The sequence below is a fragment of the Helianthus annuus genome, chromosome 3 (assembly GCF_002127325.2).
Source record: "Helianthus annuus cultivar XRQ/B chromosome 3, HanXRQr2.0-SUNRISE, whole genome shotgun sequence".
Classification (NCBI taxonomy): Eukaryota; Viridiplantae; Streptophyta; class Magnoliopsida; order Asterales; family Asteraceae; genus Helianthus; species Helianthus annuus.
In genome coordinates, this window is record NC_035435.2 from 116,423,651 (window position 1) to 116,450,138 (window position 26,488).

Here is a 26,488-nt window from a genome sequence, read left to right on the forward strand (position 1 = left end):
ACTTGAAAGCCATGAGCTAGAGTTGAAGAAAGCATACAAAGTTAATCACTCATCCTATCAGCAGAATCTGGATCTGTATTATCCAAAAAGCTTGATGCCGAAAGCTACTTCTCCGAAAACGGCATTTTCTGCTGAGAATGTTTCTTCAACAAACAAAGAAAGTCAAAGCAGTTCAAGCAGCGGAAGCCACAGTGGTTATCACAGTGGATCTACGTCTTCTGCAAATCGTTCTGATGCGAAGTTTTCTTGCAACATTGCAATCGATTTGAAGAATGCACAGAACTTTGATGAAGAATCGGCCAAGCAACAGATGGTTTTTCTAGCGTCTGTTTTGGAGTCCTATGAAGGTCTGGTTGCCGGGAAGATCGGAAATACAAATCTAACCAAAGAAGACTACGATCAGATAGACCCCGAAGAAATGGAGCTTATTGACATTCATTGGGCAATGGCAAGTGCTGTTCGACGTGCGCAACGTTTTATGGAAATTACCGGGAGGAAATCAATTGGTGGTCCGTCGACAAAGCTTGGGTTCGATAAGTCAAAAGTGACATGTTTTAAATGCAAACAAAAGGGCCATTTCAAGCGAGAATGTCGGAATGCATATGTTGATGAATCTGAAAATCCATTTCGTGACGATTATTACAAGAAGGCAATCTACCATCAGAATAAATCAGAGCCGCCCAGACTAAAGCAGGCTGAAGAGCAAAGAGAACAGTCAAGGGCTTTAGCTGTGATCTATGATGATGAGGGTTACGATTGGAGCAAAGAGGTTTTGCCGGAAGATGATGCCGTTGGTTATGCTTTCATGGCAAGTCATGATGAACCGATTCCTTGGAAGGATAATCGTACAGAGGAACAAAAGTACAAATACAGGAAGATGACTGCTGAAACAAAGATTATCAGACTTTCTGGTGTATACTTGGAAGCAAGAAGAGCAAATCGTTGGGATCCAGACAGAGAGTGCTATCTTGATCGGTATGGCAATGTGGCGATTGATGACAAAACGCTAGATATTGAAGCCATCATTCAGGAGTACAAAGAAGAGGATGAATACTGGCAGCATAAGTGGTGGGGAACACCAACTTCGAAGATGATTGAGGAGAAGAAAGAAAAAGAGAGAAAGGAAAAAGAAGAGAGAGAGAAGAAAGAAAAAGCAGAATTTGAGAGATCGAAGATGGTTGATACGGAGTTGATCGATGTGACTCGGAAGTTGACAACTGAGAATTTAGAGAAAGTGGCTGACAAAGTGCTAGCTGCGAAAGCACTTGAGGTAGATTCTAATTCTGTCTCTGAGTCAAAAGAGAAGGTCAGTCAAAGTGAGTCAACATTCAGGTCAGGTAATAAAGTTGATGGAAATGTTGACTGCAAAAATTGCAACAAACAACGCAATTTTTGTAGTACTGTCACGTATTTGAATGATGAGAATTTAAAAAATCTGAAATCAAAAGTTAAAACTTTTGAAGATCAGATTCTCGATCGTGACACAGAGTTAAAAGTTTCAACTGAACGGTTTAATGAATTAACAACTAAATGTGACATAATTACAACTGAAAATGAAAAGTTAATTCTAGAAAACCGTCAGATCTCTGAAAAATTTGAGAAACTTAAAAGTGTTGTGAAAGACAGTGATGATCGAAACGGAAAAACATTCAAAGAAAACGAACATCTAAGAGTTGTGTTGCAATTAAAAGAAAAATCAATTAATGAACAACTGGATGAGATTGCAAAATTAAAACTTAAGGTTAAAGAAATTGAGATTGAAAATGAAAGAATTCAGTTGAAATTAAACAGTTATAGCTCAGCTAGCTTTGTTTTGCAGCACATCGTTCCCAAACCTATAGGAAAAAACAAAGCTAGTGAGGATGTGTTTTCTGATGGAACGGGTGTAGGGTTTCACAAAGTTCCACCGCCAATTTTAGACAACTACACGAAAAAGCAGTCTAGTTTGGTGGAAATTGAGGAAGAAAGTGATGTTACACTTCCTGAGAACATTGATGTCACGTTTACGTCTTCCAATGAAGAGGGTGTCCAAAATGATGTGGTGAAAAGTGTGATAGACAAAGTGCTTAAGCCGGATTGTGACACTTCTGAGGAGGATGGGTGTTTTCTAGATAAATACATTCCGAAGCAAAAGTCCAAAAACAACTTATATGATGAATCTGATCTTGTCATGTACAAGATGTCGGGATCGGATAAGTTGTTTTCGGATTCTGAGTTTCCGTTAGAGAATGTTAATCTGAACAAATTGACAAATGTTTTCAAACTGGTCGAAGTTGAGTTGTCAGCAGTGAACAATATGAGTCGAAAGAAAGAGAGGGTTTACAACAAGAAAGCTGTTTATCCACCACGTTTTTACAATAACAACAGAAACAATTGGCCGGGTGGTTATCAGGGGGGTAAACCATTTCATAAAAGAAATGTTGCAAACAAGAGGTATGTCGAAAAGAAAAAGTTTGTGAATAGTTCAAGTTCACTTGTTGATGAAGAAAAAGAAATTTTTACAAAATCAAACAAAGAATTTTTTGAGAAGAGAGCTTCACAGGCTCAGTCTGAAGGCACGAGTAGGGTAGCTGATACTCGTATGTGTTTTAGATGTGAACAGGTTGGTCATATTGCACGAAAGTGTACATATGTGAAGCCTAAGACTGAAGCTGTGAAGGTTCAACAAAAGAAAATTGATGTGAAGGGTAAAACACCGATGTATGTTGAGAAGAAAGTTGTTGGGAAGAAAAATGTTCAAATTGACAATTTGAAAGTAAAAACTGAACCCGTAAAGAAGCTGGTAAATCAAAATGATAAATTTTATAAGAGGGTTGCAGTAGCTCAACAGGTGTGGAAACCTAAAATTGAACCTAAAGTTGAGAAGAAAGATTCAACTTCTGAGGTGAAAAAGGCTGAAGAATCAATTACGGTTGATTATGATGCACAATATCCACCTCTTAAGTCTAAGAATTTCAAAATTCAAATTGCCAAAGTCACAGTTACACCTAAGGCTGATAAGGCCTGGGTGGACACTATGTTTGACTAAACAATTTGAATTGCCGGAGCTTCCTGGTTTGCGAAGCATGAATCGGCATCTTTCTTGAAGTTGTTTAACTGATGATCTGTTATGTGCAGGATCTTCCAAAACTTGTATCCAGGTGGATAATGGATAGTGGAGCGTCAAGGCATATGACAGGGAAGACTGCATTGCTGTATGATGTGAATGACATTAATGGTGGTTACGTGGGTTTTGCGGGTAATCAAGGAGGAAGGATCATAGGTGAAGGAACATTATCAAATGGCATTATCACGTTTGAGAGAGTTAACTACATCGCTGAGCTGGAGAACAACCTGCTGAGTATCTCCCAGATCTGTGACAGGATGTATACTACTCATTTCACCGACAAAGAATGTTTGATCTTGAAACCGGGATTTGTGATACCTGAAGAGTGGATCATCATGAGGGCACCAAGAGTCAACGATCTGTATGTGTTGGACATGAGCGTTGCTACTACAACCACGGGTCAGGCTCATTGTTTTGTGTCCAGAGCAACGGAAAAAGAGTCAAGGTTATGGCACAGAAAGATGGGGCATATTCACTTAAGGAAAATGAATCACTTAGTGCATAACGACTTGGTCACTGGAGTGAATATTAAAGGTTTTCATCTGGAAGGGGAGTGCATAAGCTGTGTCAGAGGCAAACAAAAGAAAAAGTCACACCCTACAAAACAAGTCAATTCAGTTTCGAGACCTTTGGAAAGACTTCACATGGATTTGTTTGGTCCAGTGAACGTCAAAAGTATAACAGGGGATTCATATTGTCTGGTCGTGACTGATGACTACTCCAGATTTTCATGGGTTATGTTTTTAAAAACGAAAGACGAAACTTTTGATAGCTTGATAGTATTGTTTAAGAAAATTGAGAATCTGTACCAGAGACCGATTTGTAGAATTCGAAGTGATAATGGTACTGAGTTCAAAAACAGTAAGATGGAGGAATACTATGATGAAAGAGGGATATTGCATGAGTTTAGTGCTCCATACACTCCTCAGCAAAATGGAGTTGCAGAACGCAAGAACCGGACGCTAAACGAGACAGCCAGAACAATGCTTGTAGATTCCAAGTTACCTATTAATTTCTGGGCTGAAGCTGTTTCTGCTGCATGCTATACTCTCAATAGAGTTCTTACTGTGAAGAAGTTCAACAAGATGTGTTTTGAGCTAATCAATAAACGCAAGCCGAATTTGAAGTATCTAGAACCGTTTGGGTCACCCTGTACGGTAATAGAGCCGAATGGCAAGTTTGGTTCAAAGAACTTTGAAGGAATATTTGTTGGATATTCAGGTCCTACACGGCGTGTCTTTGTTCCAAGTGAAAAGCGTATTATTGAAGCGGCAAATGTTGAATGTCAGGGTTATACAATGCCGCCTCAGAATATTGGTGATTCATGGCGTTTTCATTATGACAAACTTTGGGAATCGTTTGACATGAGAGAAGAATCAGAGGAAGAGGAAGATTTCTTTGATGAGCTGGATATTTTACGAGAGTATGAATCGTCGCTCAGGTTTCCAGCAGAGTACTCTAGCAGACCTCGGGAGACTTCAAATGATGCTGAAGCAGGTCCTAGTAACGCTGGTGAACATGATGATGAAGTTGCTCCTGGTAATCAGTCGGAGGTGAATGATGATCAAGAAGCTGAACATATGCCAGTTTTTGACCATGGTGATTCAGATCTTGAGGGGGAGCAGATCCAGTTGTCAAGTCAAACAAACCAAGTTGGTGAACAAGATGCAGAGCAGAATGTTACTAATCTGGAAGGAAATGTAGATGTTCCAAGCGAAGTGATGCCGCGAACTCTTTCTTATCATCCAGAGGAGTTGATAATAGGAGAATTGCAATCGGGCGTTCGGACGAGACGTCAAATTGACCAGGGCTTAACATGTTTTTATTCTACAGTAGCACCTTTACAAACTGAATTTTCATTAAGTTGTTTTATTTCGCAGGTCGAACCACGGACTTACAAAGAGGCGCTTACTGAAGACTCTTGGGTCATTGCGATGCAAGAAGAGTTAGGACAGTTTGAGAAGTTAGGTGTGTGGAAGTTAGTTGATTTACCGGATGGTCAAAGGAAAATTAATACAAAATGGGTTTTCAAATGTAAGAGGGACGATAGAGGAATGGTTGTAAGAAACAAAGCTCGACTCGTTGTTCAGGGCTTTAGTCAACAGGAGGGGATTGATTTTACCGAAGTCTATGCTCCTGTCGCACGACTAGAGGCTATCAGAATTTTCCTAGCATTTGCGTCTTGGAAGAATTTCAAAGTATTTCAGTTAGATGTTAAATCAGCGTTTCTTTATGGGAAGGTCAAAGAGGAGGTTTATGTTGGTCAGCCGCCGGGCTTTACTGACCCAATCCACAAGAACAAAGTTTATCTGCTGGACAAAGCGTTGTATGGTCTACATCAGGCGCCGAGAGCCTGGCACGAGACTTTGTCTCAACACCTACTCGCTAACCAGTTCATACGTGGAAAAGTGGATGCCACTCTCTTCACTAAAGTCGTTGATGGTCATCTTCTGATAGTACAGATTTATGTAGACGATATTATTTTTGGGTCGACGAATGAGAAATTATGCAAAGATTTCGAACAGGTGATGAAGCAGAAATTTGAAATGTCTTCAATGGGGGAGATGAAATTCTTTCTGGGATTACAAGTTGAACAACTTCCTGAAGGGATTTTCATTCATCAAACGAAGTACGTGCAAGATATTCTGGAGAAATTTGGAATGTCAAGTTCTACTCCAGCTGCTACCCCACTTGCGACTAATCATGGGATTCACCCAGATCTCACCGGAGACAGGGTTGATGAGACACTTTATCGATCCATGATAGGTTCTTTGATGTACCTAACTGCTTCACGTCCTGACATCATGTACCCAACGTGCCTCGCAGCAAGATTTCAGTCTAACCCGAGAGAATCGCACATAATTATTGTGAAGAGGATTTTACGTTACTTGAAAGGCACACCCACATTGGGGTTGTGGTATCCTCGCAAAAGCGATTTTACACTCGAAGGGTTTTCCGATTCGGATTTCGGATGCTGCAAAATCAACGCGAAATCAACAACTGCAGGATGCCAGTTCTTTGGTCCAAGATTGGTTACTTGGCAGTGTAAGAAACAAACATATGTGGCGCTATCTACATGTGAAGCGGAGTATGTTTCTGCTAGCAGTTGCTGCTCTCAGCTCTTGTGGATACAGCAACAGATGCGCGACTATGGTTTGCAGTTTCTTAACACACCTCTGTTTGTTGATAATGAGGCTGCAATTAATATTACTAAAAATCCAGTACATCACGCTAAAACTAAACATATAGAGATTCGTCATCACTTTATTCGCGATTGCTTCGAGAAAAAGTTGATACGAATTGAGAAAATCCACACTGACGAACAAAAAGCTGATTTGCATACCAAAGCTTTTGATAAAAATAGGTTTTTATATTTGTTAAAACTTAATGGTATGAAATTGCTTTCGGTGTCGGATGGAGTTGTGAGCGTTGATGAGAGTACTGTTGCGGATGAAGATGAGAAACAATCTGCAATGGTTTGTCGATTTTTTACGTGTTTTGGTATTTAGGGGGAGATAGATAGTTTTGTACATATTTTATTTTCAGAAAAATACAAAAACAGTAAAAAATGCTAAAATCCAAAAACATGATAAAATTGAAAAAGAGCTTGTGTATATAGGGAAAATGATAGTACATCAGCTAGACAATTACAGTATGCTAAAGATTTGGAAAGACAAAATGAGTTAAACAGTCTCACTGATGATGTGTCGATAGGTTTTCGTACATTTAGTAGATTTATTCGGGATATAAACCTAAAATTTCAAACTGGTGAAATTCGTGGGGAACACTACTTGGATATATAGGTAACCCCTGAAATCTCGTTTGAAAGGTCTCGTATTCTGATATACTAGGTGGTTATACTCTATGATGTCTGGGGTATTATTCCGGGACTTCTGCTGAACGGTGGTTCTGACCTAGTCCCTGGCTAATACTTTCACCAAAATGCTTGAAATATAGCATAAAGCCCTCAGCTGATTAGACGATAAAATTGATAATCAGTTGTTGTAGCTAAAAAGATTCTCTAAAGGGAACACACTGCAAAGTCGAAGCTGATATCTCTCTGCTGAACGGAAGTTCTGACCTGAGATCCCTCAGTTCTCGCATACCCTAATTTATGTACAGACATCATTGTAGTATTCTTGCCTGTAAGACTGAATATTAGGATTCTGGATACGGGAGTATATTCAAGAGGTGGGACACATGAATCGATCTATGTTCTTAAAACACCTAAATAGTATCCTGAATAGATTGAAGTTTGTATGAAAATTTAAGATGGATCAGTATATCGACAATCGAGGTGAATTGTTTAAATCTGAGTATGTAATGTAGCTTAACGGTACTTGTAATTTGTCTGAAAAGCTGATATGATTCCCTGACACGCTCGCCAAAAATAATCTGTAAATAGTTTACTTTCTGCAATTTAAGTTTTCTGTTATTTCATTTCTTAGTTTAGATCATCCTAAAATCCAAAAAGATTTTATTTCTGCTTTATTTTAGACAAATCAGAGTGGAAAGTTGATTGTCGGATTCTAGAAAGATGAAGCAGATGCAGGAGATTCTGAGCTGAAGATCGAGGAGAGCTTACATTGTTGGAAAATGTTTGTTTTCAAAGTTATAAACAAGTTCATTAAGTTGATACTTGTTATTTTTCAGAAAATTGGAATATTGTTTTACTAAATCAGTTTGTTTCGTCAAAAGATCAACCAGGGTCATTAAGTTGAACTTGGTAGATTAATCAAGTATTCAGGGTCATTAATTTGAACTTGAAAACTTGAGTGGATTTCTAAAACTGATTGAATTTGTGTTTATTGTTTGAAAAGATAGATTGTAATGTTATTGGTTGAGTAACAGGTTTGAATGATATTTCCCAACGGAGGCAAACTGCAAAAGCTTGAACCAGATATCTCAAGATTCCAGCATAATGAGAGGGGGAGTCAGTGAGAGGGAGAGTCTGGATCAACAGCTAATGGGAAGCTTGTAGATATAGCTAGGAGTCAGTCCGGGAACCTGTGAAGAATGCTTGAGATGATAGACAGAGTTGGTGAAAAGACAAAGACTAAAGACTATGGATCTGAAGATGCTAAAAAGACTACGTCAACATCCAAGGGGGAGTCTGTTGATACACGGAATGTCTGTTGACTGCGTCTACAAGAAGTCTAAAGTCAAGATTGGTCAATAGGGGGTCAAAGTGTAAATATTGAGTAAAATAGAGTTAGGATCGCTTATTAGTCAAAGATGTAATGTGGATCGCTTTTAGGACACTAGCCTGGATCGCTTATGTCACAAGTGATCTGGATCGCTTATTTGGACTGTCACATAAGCGACCCAAGATTTCTATATATAGGCAGGAGCGGTTCAACATTTGTAACGACGTATGTGTGTGCTACAGTGCTGAAACTCTGCTGAAATTTTATTAGAAAGCAATATAAACACAAGGAATTGAAAGGATTAGCTGTTGTTACTTTACTTACGTTGATTCCGCCTTCGTATGTAAAGATGAACTACTTCGACTGACTTTTCGGGTCATAGATCGGTCCAACATTTTTAGTTTTTAAGATTCGTAATTTGTTTTTTTTTTTTTGCATTTTTAGGACAAAGTAATTTGAAAGTATTTGCAGTCTTTTTATTCAAAATCACATTTGGTTTGTACAAATTCGCAAACTTTAAGAAACCTAAAGATAATTATCTTTTTTTCTTGATATCGCATGTGTAAAGCATGAATTCGCACACTATATGAAATTTCAAAGAATACTTAACTTTTTATTGAAATCGCATGTGCTTTGTCATGAATTCGCACATTATATTACACCTTAAGTGTTTTTCGCATATAATGTTATATGAAATCGCAAACTTTACAAAAATCACACCCTTTCTTTTTGTCTGAAGTGTTTTTCGCACGTTTTTATGTATTTCGCATTTCTTATTTGATTTTCACCCTGCATCATCTTCTTCGATAGTCGGTTCATCAATTTGTTTCAGTTCTGAATTTTCAAATTCTTCAGAAGTTCAATTCACAGAAGGATTTGGTGAAAAGAAATCGATCGATTTTTCATTAATTGTTATATTTTCGATTACGGTTTTGATTAAGAATCTTACTTTATGATTTTGAGGTTTTGTTTGCTGATTATCAGGGTTTTTTATTTCGTAATGGACGATTTTAACCTTGGCGGTTTCATATATATATATATATATATATATATATATATATATATATATATATATATATATATATATATATATATATATATATATATATATATATATATATATATATATATATATATATATATATATATATATATCTTTATGTGATTAATTTAATAGTTAAACACGTGGGTTATTTTGAGATGATCTGACGGCCATGGTTATAGCGTACATAATGTAGGATTAGGCATATTGTATGATAATCGGCCTCTATATATATATATATATATATATATATACATAGGGAACCGCTAAAATGAAAACCACCTCCAGTTGTAAGAACCGTGAGAACTACACCGTACGGGGCAAGGTCGACCAAATTTTTTTTTCATAAACGTAGATGCGTGTATTATAAACACATTTGTAAAAAAAATTAAAAAAAAATGTCGTGTGTGTAGTTTTGAGCACCACAAGTTTGTGTTTACGGGTACCGTAAATTTTAGACATTTTTTTTTTTGAATTTTTTTTACAAATGTGTTTATAATACACGCATCTACGTTTATGAAAAAAAATTTGGTCCAACTGGCCCCGGATCAAAAAGTTCTCACGGTTCTTACAACTGGAGGTGGTTTTCATTTTAGCGGTCTATATGTGTGTCTATATATATATATATATTGGATTCGGTTCAAATGAAAACCACCACGAGTTGTGAGAACCCTGAAAACTTTTTGATCGCGCACGAGTTGGGCCAAATTTTTTTTGTACAAACGTAGATGAAAACATTATAAACACATTATAAACACATCAGTAAAAAAAGTAAAAAAAAATGTCAAGCCGTTATTTTTGACTAATGCAAGTATTTTTTTACGCGTTAGCGTAAAATTTTATTGCAAATAACTATTTTTTTATTAAGGCGTGAGTGGAAGAAATAAAAAAGTTAACAAAAACCAACAAAAAAGTATTATATAACTGAATAAGAATAAACAAGAGAAATGAGATGTGAGAGGTTTCCGAAAGATAAACACAATTTTAGAGATAAATGCGTTTTTTCAGCTAAATCGCAGAGATGGGGATAACAAGCTGATGTGAGTGCTCTTATATCATTTGCTAACAATCTTATTGAGTCCTATTAAATAGAGTGTTGATATTATTTTGGTTATTTATAACTTTATATGATTGATTGATAATATGTGCATAATGAAGTAACTATAAAAGAAATATAAACTTTAGCATTAAATATAAATAGAAAATGTTGATAATAATAACGACAACAATTTTTTTTTAAATACAACAAAATGAAAAAAAAATGTTGCTTAAACTTAAGTTAACATATCCAAAAAGGTTGATGAATGGTATTTCTTTAATGTGTTTTTTAACGTTCTTCCAAATAAAATTAGAGAATCTTAGCTTCAATATATTCACATTGATTTTAGTCTTATATATTTCATCCAAATATTAGGACCAAAATTTCTTGTTTTTGAGATCCCTAATGTTGAAACAAAAGACCCTTTCACGTAGACTGGGTTATGATTTAACACAAAAAGAGTTACAACACGCCCACGTTAATGTATCTATCTTCATTTGGAAATGTATCTCCACGGATAGCATAGAGTTAGTCTCACAAAAGTGACAGAGGATTTCTCATTACGACCTCCGGCTCGAAAGAAAGTATTTATGCATCGAGTATTGTGATAAGAGAGTAAAGTTTAAGAAAATAAGTGTACCCTCACTTGAACAATGATATTGGTTTGGACCATTGTGCCATGTGGTGTGCCCTATAGTAATCTTTGTTTGTTGAGGCCGACATTTTCTCGAGTCGGTCACAAGTTGTGCCGTGCACAACACATTCTACCAAGACACTATGTGCCCATAACATTGTTTGCACTTTTGTAGCGGTCATCCATTTAGAACTTGTGCCTTGGAGAGAAGATTGATATTGAACTTCGGTCATATGTGTGTGTTTGGTTCTCGGATAGATCCGGGATTCTGTCACACCCCGATTTCCACATGTTTCACCGGTGGGCCCGGTGGGGATTACCGTGACGTAGTTAGCAACAATATAGTCAAACCACACAATATTTAAATGCACAGCGGAAGCATAAAGATAGATATATTTCAACCATCAAATGTAATATCCAAGTATCACAAGTAGTCGAAACAATCCACAGAGGATCAAAATAAAATAGGAATTAATGTTCAACAGATAGTGGCATCCCAAGCTTGCAAGACTCTAATGATGCTAAGGATTGGCCAGCCTATTTCGTGTAGAACCTGCATTTAATCTTTTTGGGGAAAATACGTCAGTTTACACTGGTAAATACATTCAACCGACACTTTTGTAAAAGGTTTAATAAAATTGATTTGAATGCACAAGGCACAAACTCTTTATAACTTGGGATAATTAATCAATCAAATCTTGTAAAAGAATTACATGTTCACTATGCGTTCAGTCGCCCGGGTCGTGCCGGGTTTAAGGTCAATTGACACACCACATGGCATAAAACCGTGGCAGGAAAACCAACGGTTATACCTTTATAATTATGGACACAATGTCGGGTGTACGCCTACACCCGCGTGTCAATGTCGTGGCCATTTCGTAAAATGATGCCAAGGATATCCGGGACATGGTCATTAAACTCCCAAAGGCGTAAAGCCAACAAAACAAATTTTTAAACGAGTCACATTGATAATATCCAACTACTAATGAGTTAGGGTCAATTGCCCGACCAAGCGGTATTTTATATACCGTACCCCAAGCCCGTATAAGGGAAATAAGTTAAAAGTATTTACCTGAGCAAGTAATAACCTCAACAAACAAATGAAAGTATCTTTTACTGGTCTCCTATTCTGGAACGAAGGTTTATAATAACCTATTAGAATCCTAACGGGTCTTTAATTTAGCCTTAGCTTAGACTGGTCAGTTTCAAAGGATAAATACGGTTTAATCGCATGAAAGGCGAAAACCGGGAATGGAATGTGGTTTGGACCCAACAAGTTCGGAGACTTGTATATTATGGGTAAACTAAACACATTCTGGATTTTGAAGTAAAAACGATAAGGTTTGACCCGTTTGGGCTAGTTTATGTAAACTAGTTACATAAACTGAACCGTACACGTAAATGGCGTAACGGGTAACCGTAAGTGTCCTACACAGGTTTCCTATGTCAATATGCTCTAAAGAGGTTGTGGTATCAGTAGGATACCTTCCATTATGCCCATAACTAGTTTAATCCCAATATACGACCCGTAGGAGTATTTTGGTCATTTTAAAGGTTACAAAAGAGATTTCCGAGCTCTACAGGTATTCTGAGTTTTCTGAACAGGTTATAAAGTTCAAATTACTTTATTTGTTATATGAAATCAATAGCAATTGGATTCGGGTCAAAATACCATGTAGAACTCTTTTTATGTTCGAAAAGGGTATATTCGGTATTTACCGAATCAATGCCATAACCGCAGGTTATGCGCAGGCTAAAAATAATTAAAAATCATTAAAAATCTCAAAATATTATTTTACATCAGTGTGTAAAAGGTTTGGTATCGAAATTTGGGTTTAGATAGGCTTTATGCTAATTGCGCCGTTTAATTACTAAAGTTTCCTTAATTGCGCTAATTAGCATAACTCCTATTCTAGACCTCGGATTGACATGATATTTTAGGGACATGCTTAGAAATCAGTAACTAAGGTTATTGTCCTTTCACAAGTCCGAAATTCTCGTTTTAAAGTCAAAAGGGCGTTATGGTCAACTTTTAAGCATATAACGGAAATGTGCAAACGACTCGGACAAACAACGAACCGGTCACAGAGGGTTATACCATCATGTAACCTGGTCCTAAGAGAGTCCTAAGGCATATCTAAATCATACCATAACGGGTCAGAACTGAAGTCAAAGCAAAAGTCAAAGTTTTGCGACTTTCGGTTCCGAACCGGGTCAAAACAGTAAATGGTCGGATCAAACAAGCTTAGATCAGTTATAATACTTATTATCATGTTATATGAGTGATAAAATAGGTTACACGCCATCTACATTGTTAATTATGCATTAAATTGAAAATTAGCATTTTGTTGACTTTTTCTAAGCAACTTTGACCCGACATTTGGACTAGTTAGAGTGGGAATCAGAGGGTGCCCTTTTAAGGGTTTAATGCCCACATAATTACCAACATATAACTACCTTTGATTCGACTAATCACTGGACCATTTGTGATTTATCATTAAGTCAATCGTTAGTTACGACGGATTGACTTTTAAGCTATAACTAAGCAAAAACTTAACCAAGAAGGGTGGAGCACACTTACAAGAGTCCTATGCACGACCAGGGATGAGTAGTGAAGAAACTTGAGCTCCAGAAATGATCAGAAGTGTTGATATGAGGTGTGGTTACAATGTTGCATCTCATGGCCTTTATATAGTAAACCAAACACCTTAGATCATTGCCACACAAGTCTACAAGGGTTCTTAGATCATCAACATGTGTCCCTGAGTGCTAGGGGTCGTTTAGGGGGCACCCATGCTCATAACAATGGTTCCTAAGTCGGTTAAAACACTCAATAGTACTTCTGTCCGAATTATTTGCATCTGGGAGGCTGACGCGGCCCGCGTAAATGATCCTTCAACTCTTACGCGGCCCGCCAGAATCCTTCTGACAGAGCCCATATCTTTACTGCTATCGCGGCCCGCGTAAGCCCCTTTGCAACTTTTACGCGGCCCGCCTGAGACCTGTTTGCAAGATTTTCAAATCTTTTTCATAATTGCAGTTGGCCTTTGGCGTTTCGAAGGGGTAACTTTGCACTTTGGGCCTCTTTTATTTACGTATAAGGGCCTCGTGACTTTTACCCGCGTCGTTAAGTCCTCGATTAGTCTATTACTACCCGAAAAGTCCTAACTTTCTATGTTGACGCTTTTAACCCCTCGCATACGAATTTGATCATAACTTTCTCATTTTAAAACGGAACCTTGCGAAATTTATATCGTATATTCTAGTGAGCGTAATTTACTATTACAAAGTCTCGGGTTTGTTAAAGGGTCACTCAGAGGTACAACTTAAACATGTTGACACATTTAACCCCTGTAGTTTGTAATCTCTCACTTTCTTCCACATTTCGTTCCGTATGATCCATGATTCATTCTTTTGAAGGTACGAGCATCATTTAGGGTTACTGTAAAGTATATTTATCCCTTGTTGACATTTTGAACCCTCGAATTCACATACTTTCCATGTTTGTCAACTTTAGTCCCTATTTAGTATTTACTACCACGTGTAAACTTATGACACGTGTCAATACATTATAGGACGCAAATTTTCGAGGTGTTACATCCTCACCCCCTTAAAAGAAATCTCGACCTCGAGATTTATTGAAACAAATGAGGGTACTTTTCTTGCATCGTGGATTCTACTTCCCACGTGTACTCGGGACCTCTACGGGCATCCCATTTTACCTTCACAATCGGTATATACTTCCTGCGAAGTTTCTTAACCTGTCGATCCTCGATCGACACAGGTTTTTCAACAAATTTTAAGCTTTCATCGATGTGCACATCTGTATGCGGTATAACTAGTGATTCATCAGCGAAACACTTCTTCAGATTGCAGATGTGGAACACATTGTGAATAGCACTTAGCTCTTCCGGTAAGTTTAATTTATAGGCAACCGATCCGACACGTTCGATTACCTCGAAGGGTCCAATGTATCTCAGGCTTAACTTGCCTTTCTTACCGAATCGCATCACCCCCTTCCAAGGTGATACCTTAAGCAATACCTTGTCGCCTACTTCGAAATTGAAAGGTTTACGCTTCAAATCTGCGTGGCTTTTCTGCCTATCTCGGGCAGCTTTCAATCGATCGCGAATTTGGACAATCTTGTCCGTTGTTTCAAGTATTATATCAGGTCCTGTTATCTGGACATCTCCAACTTCTGCCCAACAAACGGGCGTTCTACACTTTCTACCATATAATGCTTCGAAAGGAGCAGCCTTAATGCTCGTATGGTAGCTGTTGTTATATGAGAACTCGACTAATGGTAGGTGGTTATCCCAATTACCACCTAAGTCGATCGCACATGCACGAAGCATGTCTTCAAGCGTTTGGATTGTACGCTCACTCTGTCCGTCTGTCTGAGGGTGGTAAGCCGTACTGAAGTTTAAGCGCGTGCCCAACGATTGTTGGAAACTTTTCCAAAAGTGTGACGTGTATCTGGTCTCTCTGTCAGAGATAATAGACACATGCACGCCATGAAGGGATACAATCTTATCTACGAACAACTGGGCTAACACCTCGGAGCTATGAGTCTCCTTAATGGGTAGGAAATGTGCTGACTTAGTCAGCCTATCAACTATTACCCATATTGTATCGTTTCCCTTCTTTGTCTTTGGCAATTTGGTGATGAAATCCATCGTCACTATTTCCCACTTCCACTCGGGAAGTTCAGGACGTTGTAGCAAGCCTGACGACTTTTGATGTTCAGCTTTTACTTGCGCACAAGTCAAACACTTTGCTACATAGGTGGCTATAGACTTCTTCAAGCCTATCCACCAAAAGTTTGCCTTCAAATCCTGGTATATTTTGTCAGCTCCAGGATGAACGGAATATCGAGAACTGAGGGCTTCCTGAAGGATAACGTCTCGAAGACCTCTATAAACAGGAACCCATATCCTTCCATTTAATCTCAGAATTCTGTCCTTGCCATAGGATAACTGTTCTTCAGTTACTCCTAGCTTTTCGTTAGGATAGTTAGCTTCTGACACTCTGACACAGCTTCTTTCTGTGCAGCTAACAATCTCTCATTCAGACTGTTCTTGATTTCAATGCTCTTGGCATTGATCCTTATTGGTTTCACTCTTTCTTTTCTGCTCAAGGCATCTGCGACTACGTTGGCTTTGCCTAGATGGTATCTTATTTCACAGTCATAGTCGTTCAGAGTTTCCATCCAACGTCGCTGCCTCATATTCAAATCTTTCTGATTGAACAGGTGCTGGAGGCTCTTGTGATCAGAATAGATCACAAATTTAATTCCATACAAATAGTGCCTCCATAGCTATAGTGCAAATACAACGGCACCCAACTCCAAGTCATGGGTGGTGTAATTCTTTTCATGCACTTTTAATTGTCGTGAAGCATAGGCAATCACCTTGCCTCTCTGCATAAGCACAAAACCCATCCCGGTGTGCGATGCATCACAATATACTACGAATTCTTCCATTCCATCCGGCAATGTCAACACAGGAGCATTGCTTAGCTTCTGTTTAAGGATATCAAAAGCTTCTTGCTGCTTAGGGCCCCAATTAAACTTTATATTCTTTCTAGTTAAGGAAGTTAGGGGTGCTGCAATTCTGGAGAAATTTTTGATGAAGTGTCTGTAGTATCCTGCTAGACCTAGGAAACTGCGAATCTCCGTAGGCGTCTTCGGCTCATGCCAATTCATGACGGCTTCAACCTTGGCGGGATCCACTTGGATACCACGCTCACTGACTACATGTCCAAGGAATTGAACTTCTCGTAGCCAAAATTCACATTTAGAGAATTTGGCATAAAGCTTTTCCTGATGAAGCAATTTAAGAATACATCGAAGATGCTTCTCGTGATCAGCTTGACTTTTTGAGTATATGAGGATGTCATCGATGAAGAAAATGACAAATTTATCCAAATAAGGCTTACAAACGCGATTCATGAGATCCATGAATGCGGAAGGTGCATTAGTGAGCCCAAAAGGCATCACTAGGAACTCGAAATGACCATAACGAGTCCTAAATGCAGTCTTGTGCACATCTTCGTCCTTGACCTTCAATTGATGGTAGCCTGACCTTAAATCAATCTTGGAAAAGTAGCTTGCTCCTTGCAACTGATCGAACAGATCGTCGATCCTGGGCAAAGGATACCTATTCTTGATTGTAACCTTATTAAGCTCACGGTAATCGATGCATAGACGCATCGAACCATCTGTCTTTTTGACGAATAAGATTGGCGCTCCCCAAGGAGACGAACTAGGTCTAACAAAACCTTTGGCTAGCAGATCATCTAGCTGCATCCTCAATTCTTTCATTTCTGTAGGTGCCAATCTATAACGTGCTCTTGCAATAGGCGCTGCTCCTGGAGTGATGTCGATACTGAATTCCACTTGCCTATCTGGTGGCAAACCAGGCAGTTCTTCCGGGAAAACTTCAGGATAGCCAGAGATGACTGGGATGTTCTCAATCTTGGGTTTCTCCTCACCAATAGTCACCTGTGCCATATAAATGACACATCCCTTTTTCAAACATCTGGATGCCTTTAGCATAGACACTTGCGCAGGCAATCTATGCCGAGTATCTCCCTGAATGGTAAGTGGTTCTCCAGACGGTGTCTTGATCACCACTTGTTTCTTGTTGCACACAATCTGGGCTTGGTTATGCGATAACCAATCCATACCCAATACTACGTCGAAACCAGCTAGTTTAAAGGGTAACATGGATAAAGGAAATGAGTGGTTCCTAATGGATATGACACATCCATCTAACACGGTTGAGACTGTTTCCATAGTCCCATCAGCTAACTCTACCTCAAAATTCACATTCAAGGCTTTAACAGGCAATTTTAACAACTCACAAAACTTATTATCCACAAAGGATTTATCTGCTCCAGAATCAAATAATACTCTTGCGAATACATCATTAATGAGAAACGTACCGGTTATGACGTTATCGTTCTGGATAGCCTCTTGAACATTCATCTGAAAGACCCTGGCATTGGTCTTTTTCCCTTCTTCAGCCTTCTTCACCAGCTTTGAGTTGTTAGTCTTGATGTGCCCTTTTTCATTGCAACTATAACAAGTTGCATCCTTTAGTTTCTTGCACTCAAGAGTCCTATGCTCAGAGGACTTGCAAATCCCACATGCCTTCGGCTGGGATTTCTGTTCATACCTACACCTTCCGGAATGGTGCTTCTTGCAAACATTGCACTTGGGCCTATCGCCCGACTGTCGGTCATTCTTCTTGGTCTCAGATCCCTTTTTGTGGTCATGATTCCCCCGATGCTTCTTGCTTGACTGACGTGAACTATCATCTTCACGTTTCCTTTTCTCAGTGTCAGCATTTCTCAATGATCTCTGTCTCACTGCATCCAGTGTGAGAGACAGAGATATATCTGCTACGGATCTAAATATAGCGGGCCTAGAGGCCTTCACGCTAGCTTTGATTTCTGGGGCCAGACCCCCAATGAAACGCGCGATCCGTTTGGGTTTCGGGGTCACAAGGTACGGAACCAATCTGGACAGGGTGTTGAAGCTCGTGAGGTACGCCTGGCAATCCAGGTTCTTCATGACTAGTGATAGGAAATCAGATTCTATCTTCTCGACCTCGTGTTGAGGGCAGTAGTTTTCTTTGATGAGAGCAATAAATTGCTCCCATGTCATGCTGTACAAAGCAACCTTCCCAGAGGCTTGAACCAATGACCTCTACCAAGCTAGGGCTTCACCCTTAAATGATTGAGATACAAACTTCACCACATCCCTCTCAGCACAACCCCTTATGTCCACAACAGTGTCCATCTCATCCAGCCAGGTCATGCAATCCACAGCGCCTTTTTCCCCAGTAAAATCTCGGGGCTTGCAGGAAACAAAATACTTATATGTGCAACCCTTGGCGCGAGGTGCGTCATCGAGCACTATTTTCTTAGGACGGACACTATTCTCATTTGATGAGTGCCGATCGTCGTCCTTCTTAGGTTTAGACTGGGTCGAGGGTGGGTTGCTGTGAGGTTCAGAATGGGTTCTTGGTTTAGAGTGTGGTGCAGATCGGGTCCTACTTCGAGACTCGCTATACTCTTCATACTGCCGTTCTAAGGCCGTTTTAACAGCGTCGTCTACTAAATCTTTTAATTCAGCACCCGTTATATTAATTTGGGCGTTATCATTGTCATTCTCCTTTGGATGACTATTGACTCCATCTGCGTCAGCCATTGTAAACTTGAATCTGCTACAGAAGATAATGACAAAATTTTATTTAGGAGTTTATTTTGGAATTGTCTTTTAAGGCAATTCATTAACCATGGTAAACATAGACCATATTTGGTTAATTTGTTACTCACTTTTATTTAGGATTTGAATATAACTTATCCTATTTACAAACAATATTGTTAGTGGCACAAAAGCCTAGTCACAAGGACGTTTTATAATATCAGCCAGGATTTCAGAGAATCAGGGCGTGAAGCTTTGAACATAGTTCTTTTACCTTTTCTGACAGGGAGTCATAGACTACAACTGTCTTTTGCCTTATATGACAATAAGTATGGCTCGTAGGCACTACATCACTAATGGATGTTTGATAAGTGATCATCTAAATTGATGATTTAAACCCATGATTTATAAATCATTAATTTGGGTTTTGGAATCCTTAGAAGGATCTTTGTGTAAAATGACACGTGTGATTTTAACGAATCACGTCTGCCAGGAGTGTTAACATGTTTACAGAGGTTAACAGGAATCTGAATCTCTTAATCAGGTCTTTCCATCTTGGCCGGGTCTTATAATGACACCAGGCTAGGTTTCACCGTTAAGATTCTTTATTTAGGCAGATTAATTTAAAAGGAATGATTTTTGATTGATTCATTGCATATAATAATGTACATAAGGACAAAATGAAATTCATAAACTTAACATTCCATTAATCATAAGAATGATTACACACTGCCCTAAACGGGACTTTTAAATAGACCAAATACCTACACAGAGGTTTACAGAAAACAAGTCCACGCAGGGATGAAATACAAGGATAGATGTCCACACAGGGACTAAAGGATAAGTCCACGCAGGGACTGAAAGGCAATTGTCCATGCAGGGACTAAACATACAATAAATGTCCACGCAGGGACTTGATTAAAATAGTAAATACAATAGTATATCTAGAGACTAATGATCTCGTTTCTTCTTCCCTTTTAGTAGGTTTGCCAGGCCTTTGAGGAATCCACGATTGTTCTTACGTTCTTGCTCAAAGTCTCGTTCCACCCTGTTTAAACGGTGGAGGATTTCTTCCTGCTCCGGTGGAGAAAAACGTGGTTGCTGCGACGGTTGCTGAACCGGAGTTCTAGTAGGTATTGGGTACCCGTGAGTTGAGTATCCCCTTCCCCAAGGTGTTTCATAAGGTACTTCAAGATGAAGGGCATGGTAATTTGTCGCCGCTTCTATGTATGGGTCGCCACCCATATAGTTGTAGTGAGTGTGAGCTGGCTGCTCAAATGGTTTGTACGCTGTGGAACCGGCGTACGCAGGTATCGGGTTGTCATAACCGAATGGTGGCGGAGGTGGTGCAACTGGTGCAGAATTCACCTCTACAGGGTGACTTGAAGGTCCACCCATTTGTGGGTCTTCAGGCAGTGGCGGAAAATGACTTCCACTAGAGTGGCGAGGGGTGCTAAAGTGAAATTCCCTCCTCGTGTGGACATCCGCGCGCCTGATCTCCTATGCCTTGGCGGATCTGGAGGTGCTTGATGAACTGGTGGCGGTGGAGGCGGTGGCGTAACTGCCACGAAACGCGAATCCTCGGAGGGATCCTGCTGCTACTGCTGTTGTTGCTGGTCATGAGGCGAGAAATGGTGAGAGGGTGTAAAGTACCAATCATACTGGTTGAACCTCGCCTGATAACTGTCGGGACCTTGATAGGGTGTTCCGTGGAATGAGGACCCATCAGAGATCTCGATAGGATGATTGGGGGTACCTCTTGCAGGCTCGACGGGATCTGTGTCCTCGTCCATATCCATCGCGTTGTCTTCAGAGGAATGGTCTTCTGGTCCTAAAGGGTTATAACCTACTGGTTCCTGGACATAGTTTGCCGGGTTGAATCGGCCCTGAAAGACAGGAGTAGGGTCGCCAAAAGAACGGTGTGAAGCGGAACGCTGGAGAGGTATAAATGAAGGTAGAGGGTTATCGGGCTCATTTTCCGAATTCGGCCCAAAAGAGTGACGGTATGAAGGTGTCGAACTGTGTGAGGTAGACCGTCTAGCGGGCTCAAAGAGGTTCCTCCTACGCCTCTGAGGTTCTTCACTCCTCGTGCTCGAAGGAGCTCGCATATGTGAAGGTCCGGCCTCGTGATCATTGTGGGTAGTGATCGACCCTTTACCTCTTCCTCCTCTTCTGATTGCTGGTGGCATATTTCCTGCTTTCATAATTTTAAATCAACAATATACAATAAAGGACAAATTAAAGCGACAATTTCGGGATTGTCCTATGTTCTTGTCTAGACTCGATTATGTGCAATTGTGTCATTGAGATTAAACACAAAAGACTAGTGTTTAATTCACTCAACGTTGGCTCTGATACCAACCTGTCACACCCCGATTTCCACACGTTTCACCGGTAGGGCCGGTGGGGATTACCGTGATGTAGTTGGCAACAATATAGTCAAACCACACAATATTTAAATGCACAGCCGAAGCATAAAGATAGATATATTTCAACCATCAAATGTAATATCCAAGTATCACAAGTAGTCGAAACAATCCACAGAGGATCAAAATAAAATAGGAATTAATGTTCAACAGATAGTGGCATCCCAAGCTTGCGAGACTCTAACGATGCTAAGGAGTGGCCAGCCTATTTCGTGTAGAACCTGCATTTAATCTTTTTGGGGAAAATACGTCAGTTTACACTTTACACTGGTAAATACATTCAACCGACACTTTTGTAAAAGGTTTAATAAAATTGATTTGAATGCACAAGGCACAAACTCTTTATAACTTGGGATAATTAATCAATCAAATCTTGTAAAAGAATTACATGTTCACTATGCGTTCAGTCGCCCGGGTCGTGCTGGGTTTAAGGTCAATTGACACACCACATAGCATAAAACCGTGGCGGGAAAACCAACGGTTATACCTTTATAATTATGGACACATTGTCGGGTGTACGCCTACACCCGTGTGTCAAGGTCGTGGCCATTTCGTAAAATGATGCCAAGGATATCCGGGACATGGTCATTAAACTTCCAAAGGCGTAAAGCCAACAAAACAAATTTTTAAACGGGTCACATTGATAATACCCAACTACTAATGAGTTAGGGTCAATTGCCCGACCAAGCGGTATTTTATATACCGTACCCCAAGCCCGTATAAGGGAAATAAGTTAAAAGTATTTACCTGAGCAAGTAATAACCTCAACAAACAAATGCAAGTATCTTTTACTGGTCTCCTATTCTGGAATGAGTGTTTATAATAACCTATTAGAACCCTAACGGGTCTTTAATTTAGCCTTAGCTTAGACCGGTCATTTTCAATGTCACACCCTAACCGATGGCGGAAACATCGGGATGAGACGAAGTGTGTATAGATTGCTAGAGACGTCATAACACTATGTGACAATATTTAATTAAATTCAAATTTCATTGCAATACTAAATTGTCATACAAGATCCAAATAGAAATAACAACATTGTTTCAAATTGTAACATAACAACAAAAGATAGATTAATCTAGGTGTGTATCTAGTCCACCCTAAATCGCGTTTCATCTTGAAGTATCACCTCAACAATTAACCTGCAACATGTATTAAAATAGAGTTTCAACGCAAAGGCAATGAGCGAGTATACAAGTTTGTTTACATAGCATAATAGAATAAAAGGCTCAAATCCAACATGATTCATAATATGTGAATTACTAGTATGCAATTTTGGCGTACACTATGATCAAACCCAAGAATCCAACGCATAAAATAGCCTAATCCCAATTGATAGCGGGATGGTAAATGTTTAACTTAACAATACCCCAAGTTTAACGGGCGGTGCGTAAATCCTATAGCGCTATAATTGTTAAGGTGGGCTTGCAAAGTTAATGAGCATATACCTTCCAAATCGTTCAAATAGAGCATACAAGAATCATAAGTAAAGCACATTAGTTTCATGTTTGTACAAGGATTGAGTATGTTTAGTTTAGTTTAAAGATGTTTGCATAATTATACATGTTGCATCCCAAAGTGTAAAGGGGAAAAAGGGGTCGAGTATACTCACATTGGTTACGTATGGAGTTTCCTTGAGTTAGCGCACGAGTAAAGAAATCGTAAATCCAAGAGAATGAACGCAAGAGATTATCCTAGATATGACGATCTTGTCAATATTTGAATGCTTAAATATAATTCCTAACATAAAGTTTACAATTTATTTAATTAAATATTTTATTTTATCACGTTAATACAAAAGGGTTTAAAGTAATTTGTTTGTTATTTTGTTATTATAAAAAGAAAAATTATACAAACAATAATAGTCTTGTTTTCTTTAGATAGTTAATTTAATTGTTTTTTTTTTTTTGCTAGATAATTTTTATTATATAGATATACCTATAATTCGTAAAAAGAAAACAAAACTAAATAATAATAAACATGATACTTATACACAAAACCACAAAATAGAACAAATACTAGGATTATATGAAAGGTCCACAATATGCAAACACCCGTATAGTTATAATGATGAAAATAAGGTTTTGAGAAAGAATCTTACTAGATAGAAAAAAAAACATACAAAGTTAACTCACGTTGTTGTATGGTAATTTAGTGGAGTGATTTAATTTGGAAATAAAATATAAAAAAAAATGTTTGACAACAAAGAAAGAAGTTTTATTTTTTATATATAAAAGAATAGTTGATCAATGGTCCATATCTACTTCCCACCCTTTTATTATTATTATTATTATTATTATTATTATTATTATTATTATTATTATTATTATTATTATTTTTATTTTTACTTTACATTAACTGGATAAAGGATTTAAACCATCATAGGGGTTTGACCAACTTTTGAAAAGATAGGTGGTCTCTCTTCTTCGTTATTAAACAACCGAACAAACCACTGTTATGATTTCTTTTATTTTCTTGATAAAAACCATTCTAGTTCAGTACATAACCAGGGTAATGTAATAATTCAGAATAAAACAGAATGGTGGGGAGGGGTTATACCGAACAAAAGAATGTCGTGAGTTCCGTCGAACTCTGGTCGTCTTCTCCGGGGGGCTCGGTTCGCGTCATCTTCTTTATTAAACAACCGGACAAACACAAGCATATCCGACATGAGACAACCCAAATAGTATAATCTGAATGAAAGGTAATAGGTATACCGAAACGCGTCGAGAAGTTGCCGTCGATCTGAACAAGAACGAAGAGGAGGCATGTTTCCCGAAGAGGAGCTCGAGTACACGGTTGCCGGAGAAAACCGCCGCCGCTACTGTCGCCATGACTGCAGTCGGCAACCTCTGCCGTCACGCTACGTGCCGCCACCACGGAGGTGACCGGCTGTTTAGTTGTGACAGAGAAGGTGGATGAGGTGAGGAGGCGTAAGAGGAAGGAGGTTGTAGTGGAGTGGCTGTGCGTGGCCGGAGATAGTTGCCGGAGTGCTGGTCGGAACCGGCTCCGGTGACCGGAGATTGAGAGGGACATGGGAGGTCTTAAGTTGGGGGCTAGGGTTTGTGAAGAGGTGAAGGTTATAAAGAGTTTATATAGGTAGGTTAAGGTGGGTTAGAAATTAATAAAATAAAATAATAAAAATAAAAAAAACAACATTAAGTTGCCCAAGGCATTTTCTGCCGTAAGTTGTCTTGACATCTTTATATATTTATATATTTATATATTTTTTCTTTTTTTATTAAACCTAAGACATATATTTGGCACAATTTAGTGTGAGATAGACATATTATGATGCAAGGGTTTTTTTTAAGAGGCGTTACAGTCTCCCCTCCTTTAGGAAATTTCGTCCCGAAATTTGTTCAGAATGAAGACTCGAAAGGGTTTTTTTTTTTTTTGCAAACCGAAGAGTATTGTTTAAAATTGAGGCTTTGGAGTTTGAGACAACGGAGATTAATTGAGGTCTAAGGGTGAACGATTGATTAAATAAACGATTATGAGTATAAGAATAGCATAAATATTGGATAGACGAAAGTGATGTGTTAAGAATGACATCTTGTCGTGAATCATCAGATATAACGCGTTCGTGAGTTGTTTAAAGTTCGTATAAGGTCCAAAAAGGTCTGCAAAACACTGAATTTCTCATGGCACGTTTTACGAAAGTTTAGTAACATGATGAAAACACTTATATATAGGACGTACCAACGGCGTATCCACCATGTTTTGACCACGTTACGTTCGTTTCGTATTCGGTGTCATTTTACGTTTTGTGTCTTACCATACTCAGTAGTACACTCTATGGTTCTCATACGCCCATCACTATAATCCCGTGTGCACCCGTGATTATACCAAACATCGCATGATCCACGTAGCTTGTACTAGTCGCGTATGAGTTAAGGTATACATAAATTTTGAAAATAAGATTGCGTATGTATAGAAAGGTAGCATATAAGCAGGTTTGCATTACAAATAGTATAAGACCAACGGAAGCGAATCCCTCAGGTTTCGCTCGCGTATAGGTGCAAAAGTATAAATTTTGAGTATGAAAATGAGCATAGTATAAGTTTAAATATGAATACGTATGTGAGCGTAAACACAAACGCATGACAAGGGTATAAGCACAATCATAATGTGTATGAAAATTGAGCATAAATGTGAGTATGAATTCGAGCATAAACGAATGAACGTGAGCCTAAACATAAATCGTATAAATGAGAGTATATATATGAGTACGAGTACAACATAACTCGTATAAATGCGAGCATGAATACGAGTATAAGTATGAGTATAAACATAAGATGCATGAGTATGGATGTAAATGTGAAAATTAGGTGTAAAACATGGATGTTTAAGTACGAATGGAATGTATGAGTATGTATATGAGTGTAAACATGATTGTATAATTGTGAATCAAACGTATGAGTGTGAATATAAGTTTAAGCATAATTATATAGGTATGAGTATAAGTAGGATGCATGAGTATAAACATGAGTACGAATATTAGTGTAGCGTAAACGTATGAATGTAAGCATAGTTGTATTAATATCAATATAAACTTGGATATAAGTATAATGTAAATGTATAATTCGTGAACATGAGTATAATATAAAGTGTATGAATATGGATATGATTATGAAAATAAACATAAATGTGTAAGTATAAATATAAGTGTAGACACAAGACGTGTAAATACGAATATGGATATGAGTGTAATAAGTAACGATTATGTATATGGTATTAATTGTAATATACGAATTTAAGCGTGTAAAAGGCCAAGAAGTCTTGAGTATGAAAACAAAATGAGGGGTATATATGAAATTGTCGTGAGATATAAACTAAGACACGTAAGATGATATGCATATATAGTTGTTTGAGCAAAACG

The 26,488-nt window shown here is 38.5% G+C and overlaps 1 protein-coding gene across 2 annotated transcripts; it reads right to left on the reverse strand.

The window, feature by feature from the left end:
- Positions 1 to 23,248: 23,248 nt before the first annotated feature.
- On the reverse strand, positions 23,249 to 24,665 carry LOC118490621. 2 transcript variants are annotated; one of them, XM_035988374.1, is made up of 3 exons: positions 24,324 to 24,665; positions 24,166 to 24,234; positions 23,249 to 23,300 (listed from the first exon to the last, which is right to left on the reverse strand). In XM_035988374.1, the coding sequence occupies exons 1-3, from the start codon at positions 24,640 to 24,642 to the stop codon at positions 23,296 to 23,298; spliced, it is 393 nt and encodes a 130-aa protein (XP_035844267.1). In that variant the 5' UTR covers positions 24,643 to 24,665; the 3' UTR covers positions 23,249 to 23,295. The 2 variants fall into 2 exon arrangements, with proteins under 2 accessions (XP_035844267.1, XP_035844266.1); XM_035988373.1 differs by having other exon boundaries at positions 24,166 to 24,237.
- Positions 24,666 to 26,488: the final 1,823 nt, after the last annotated feature.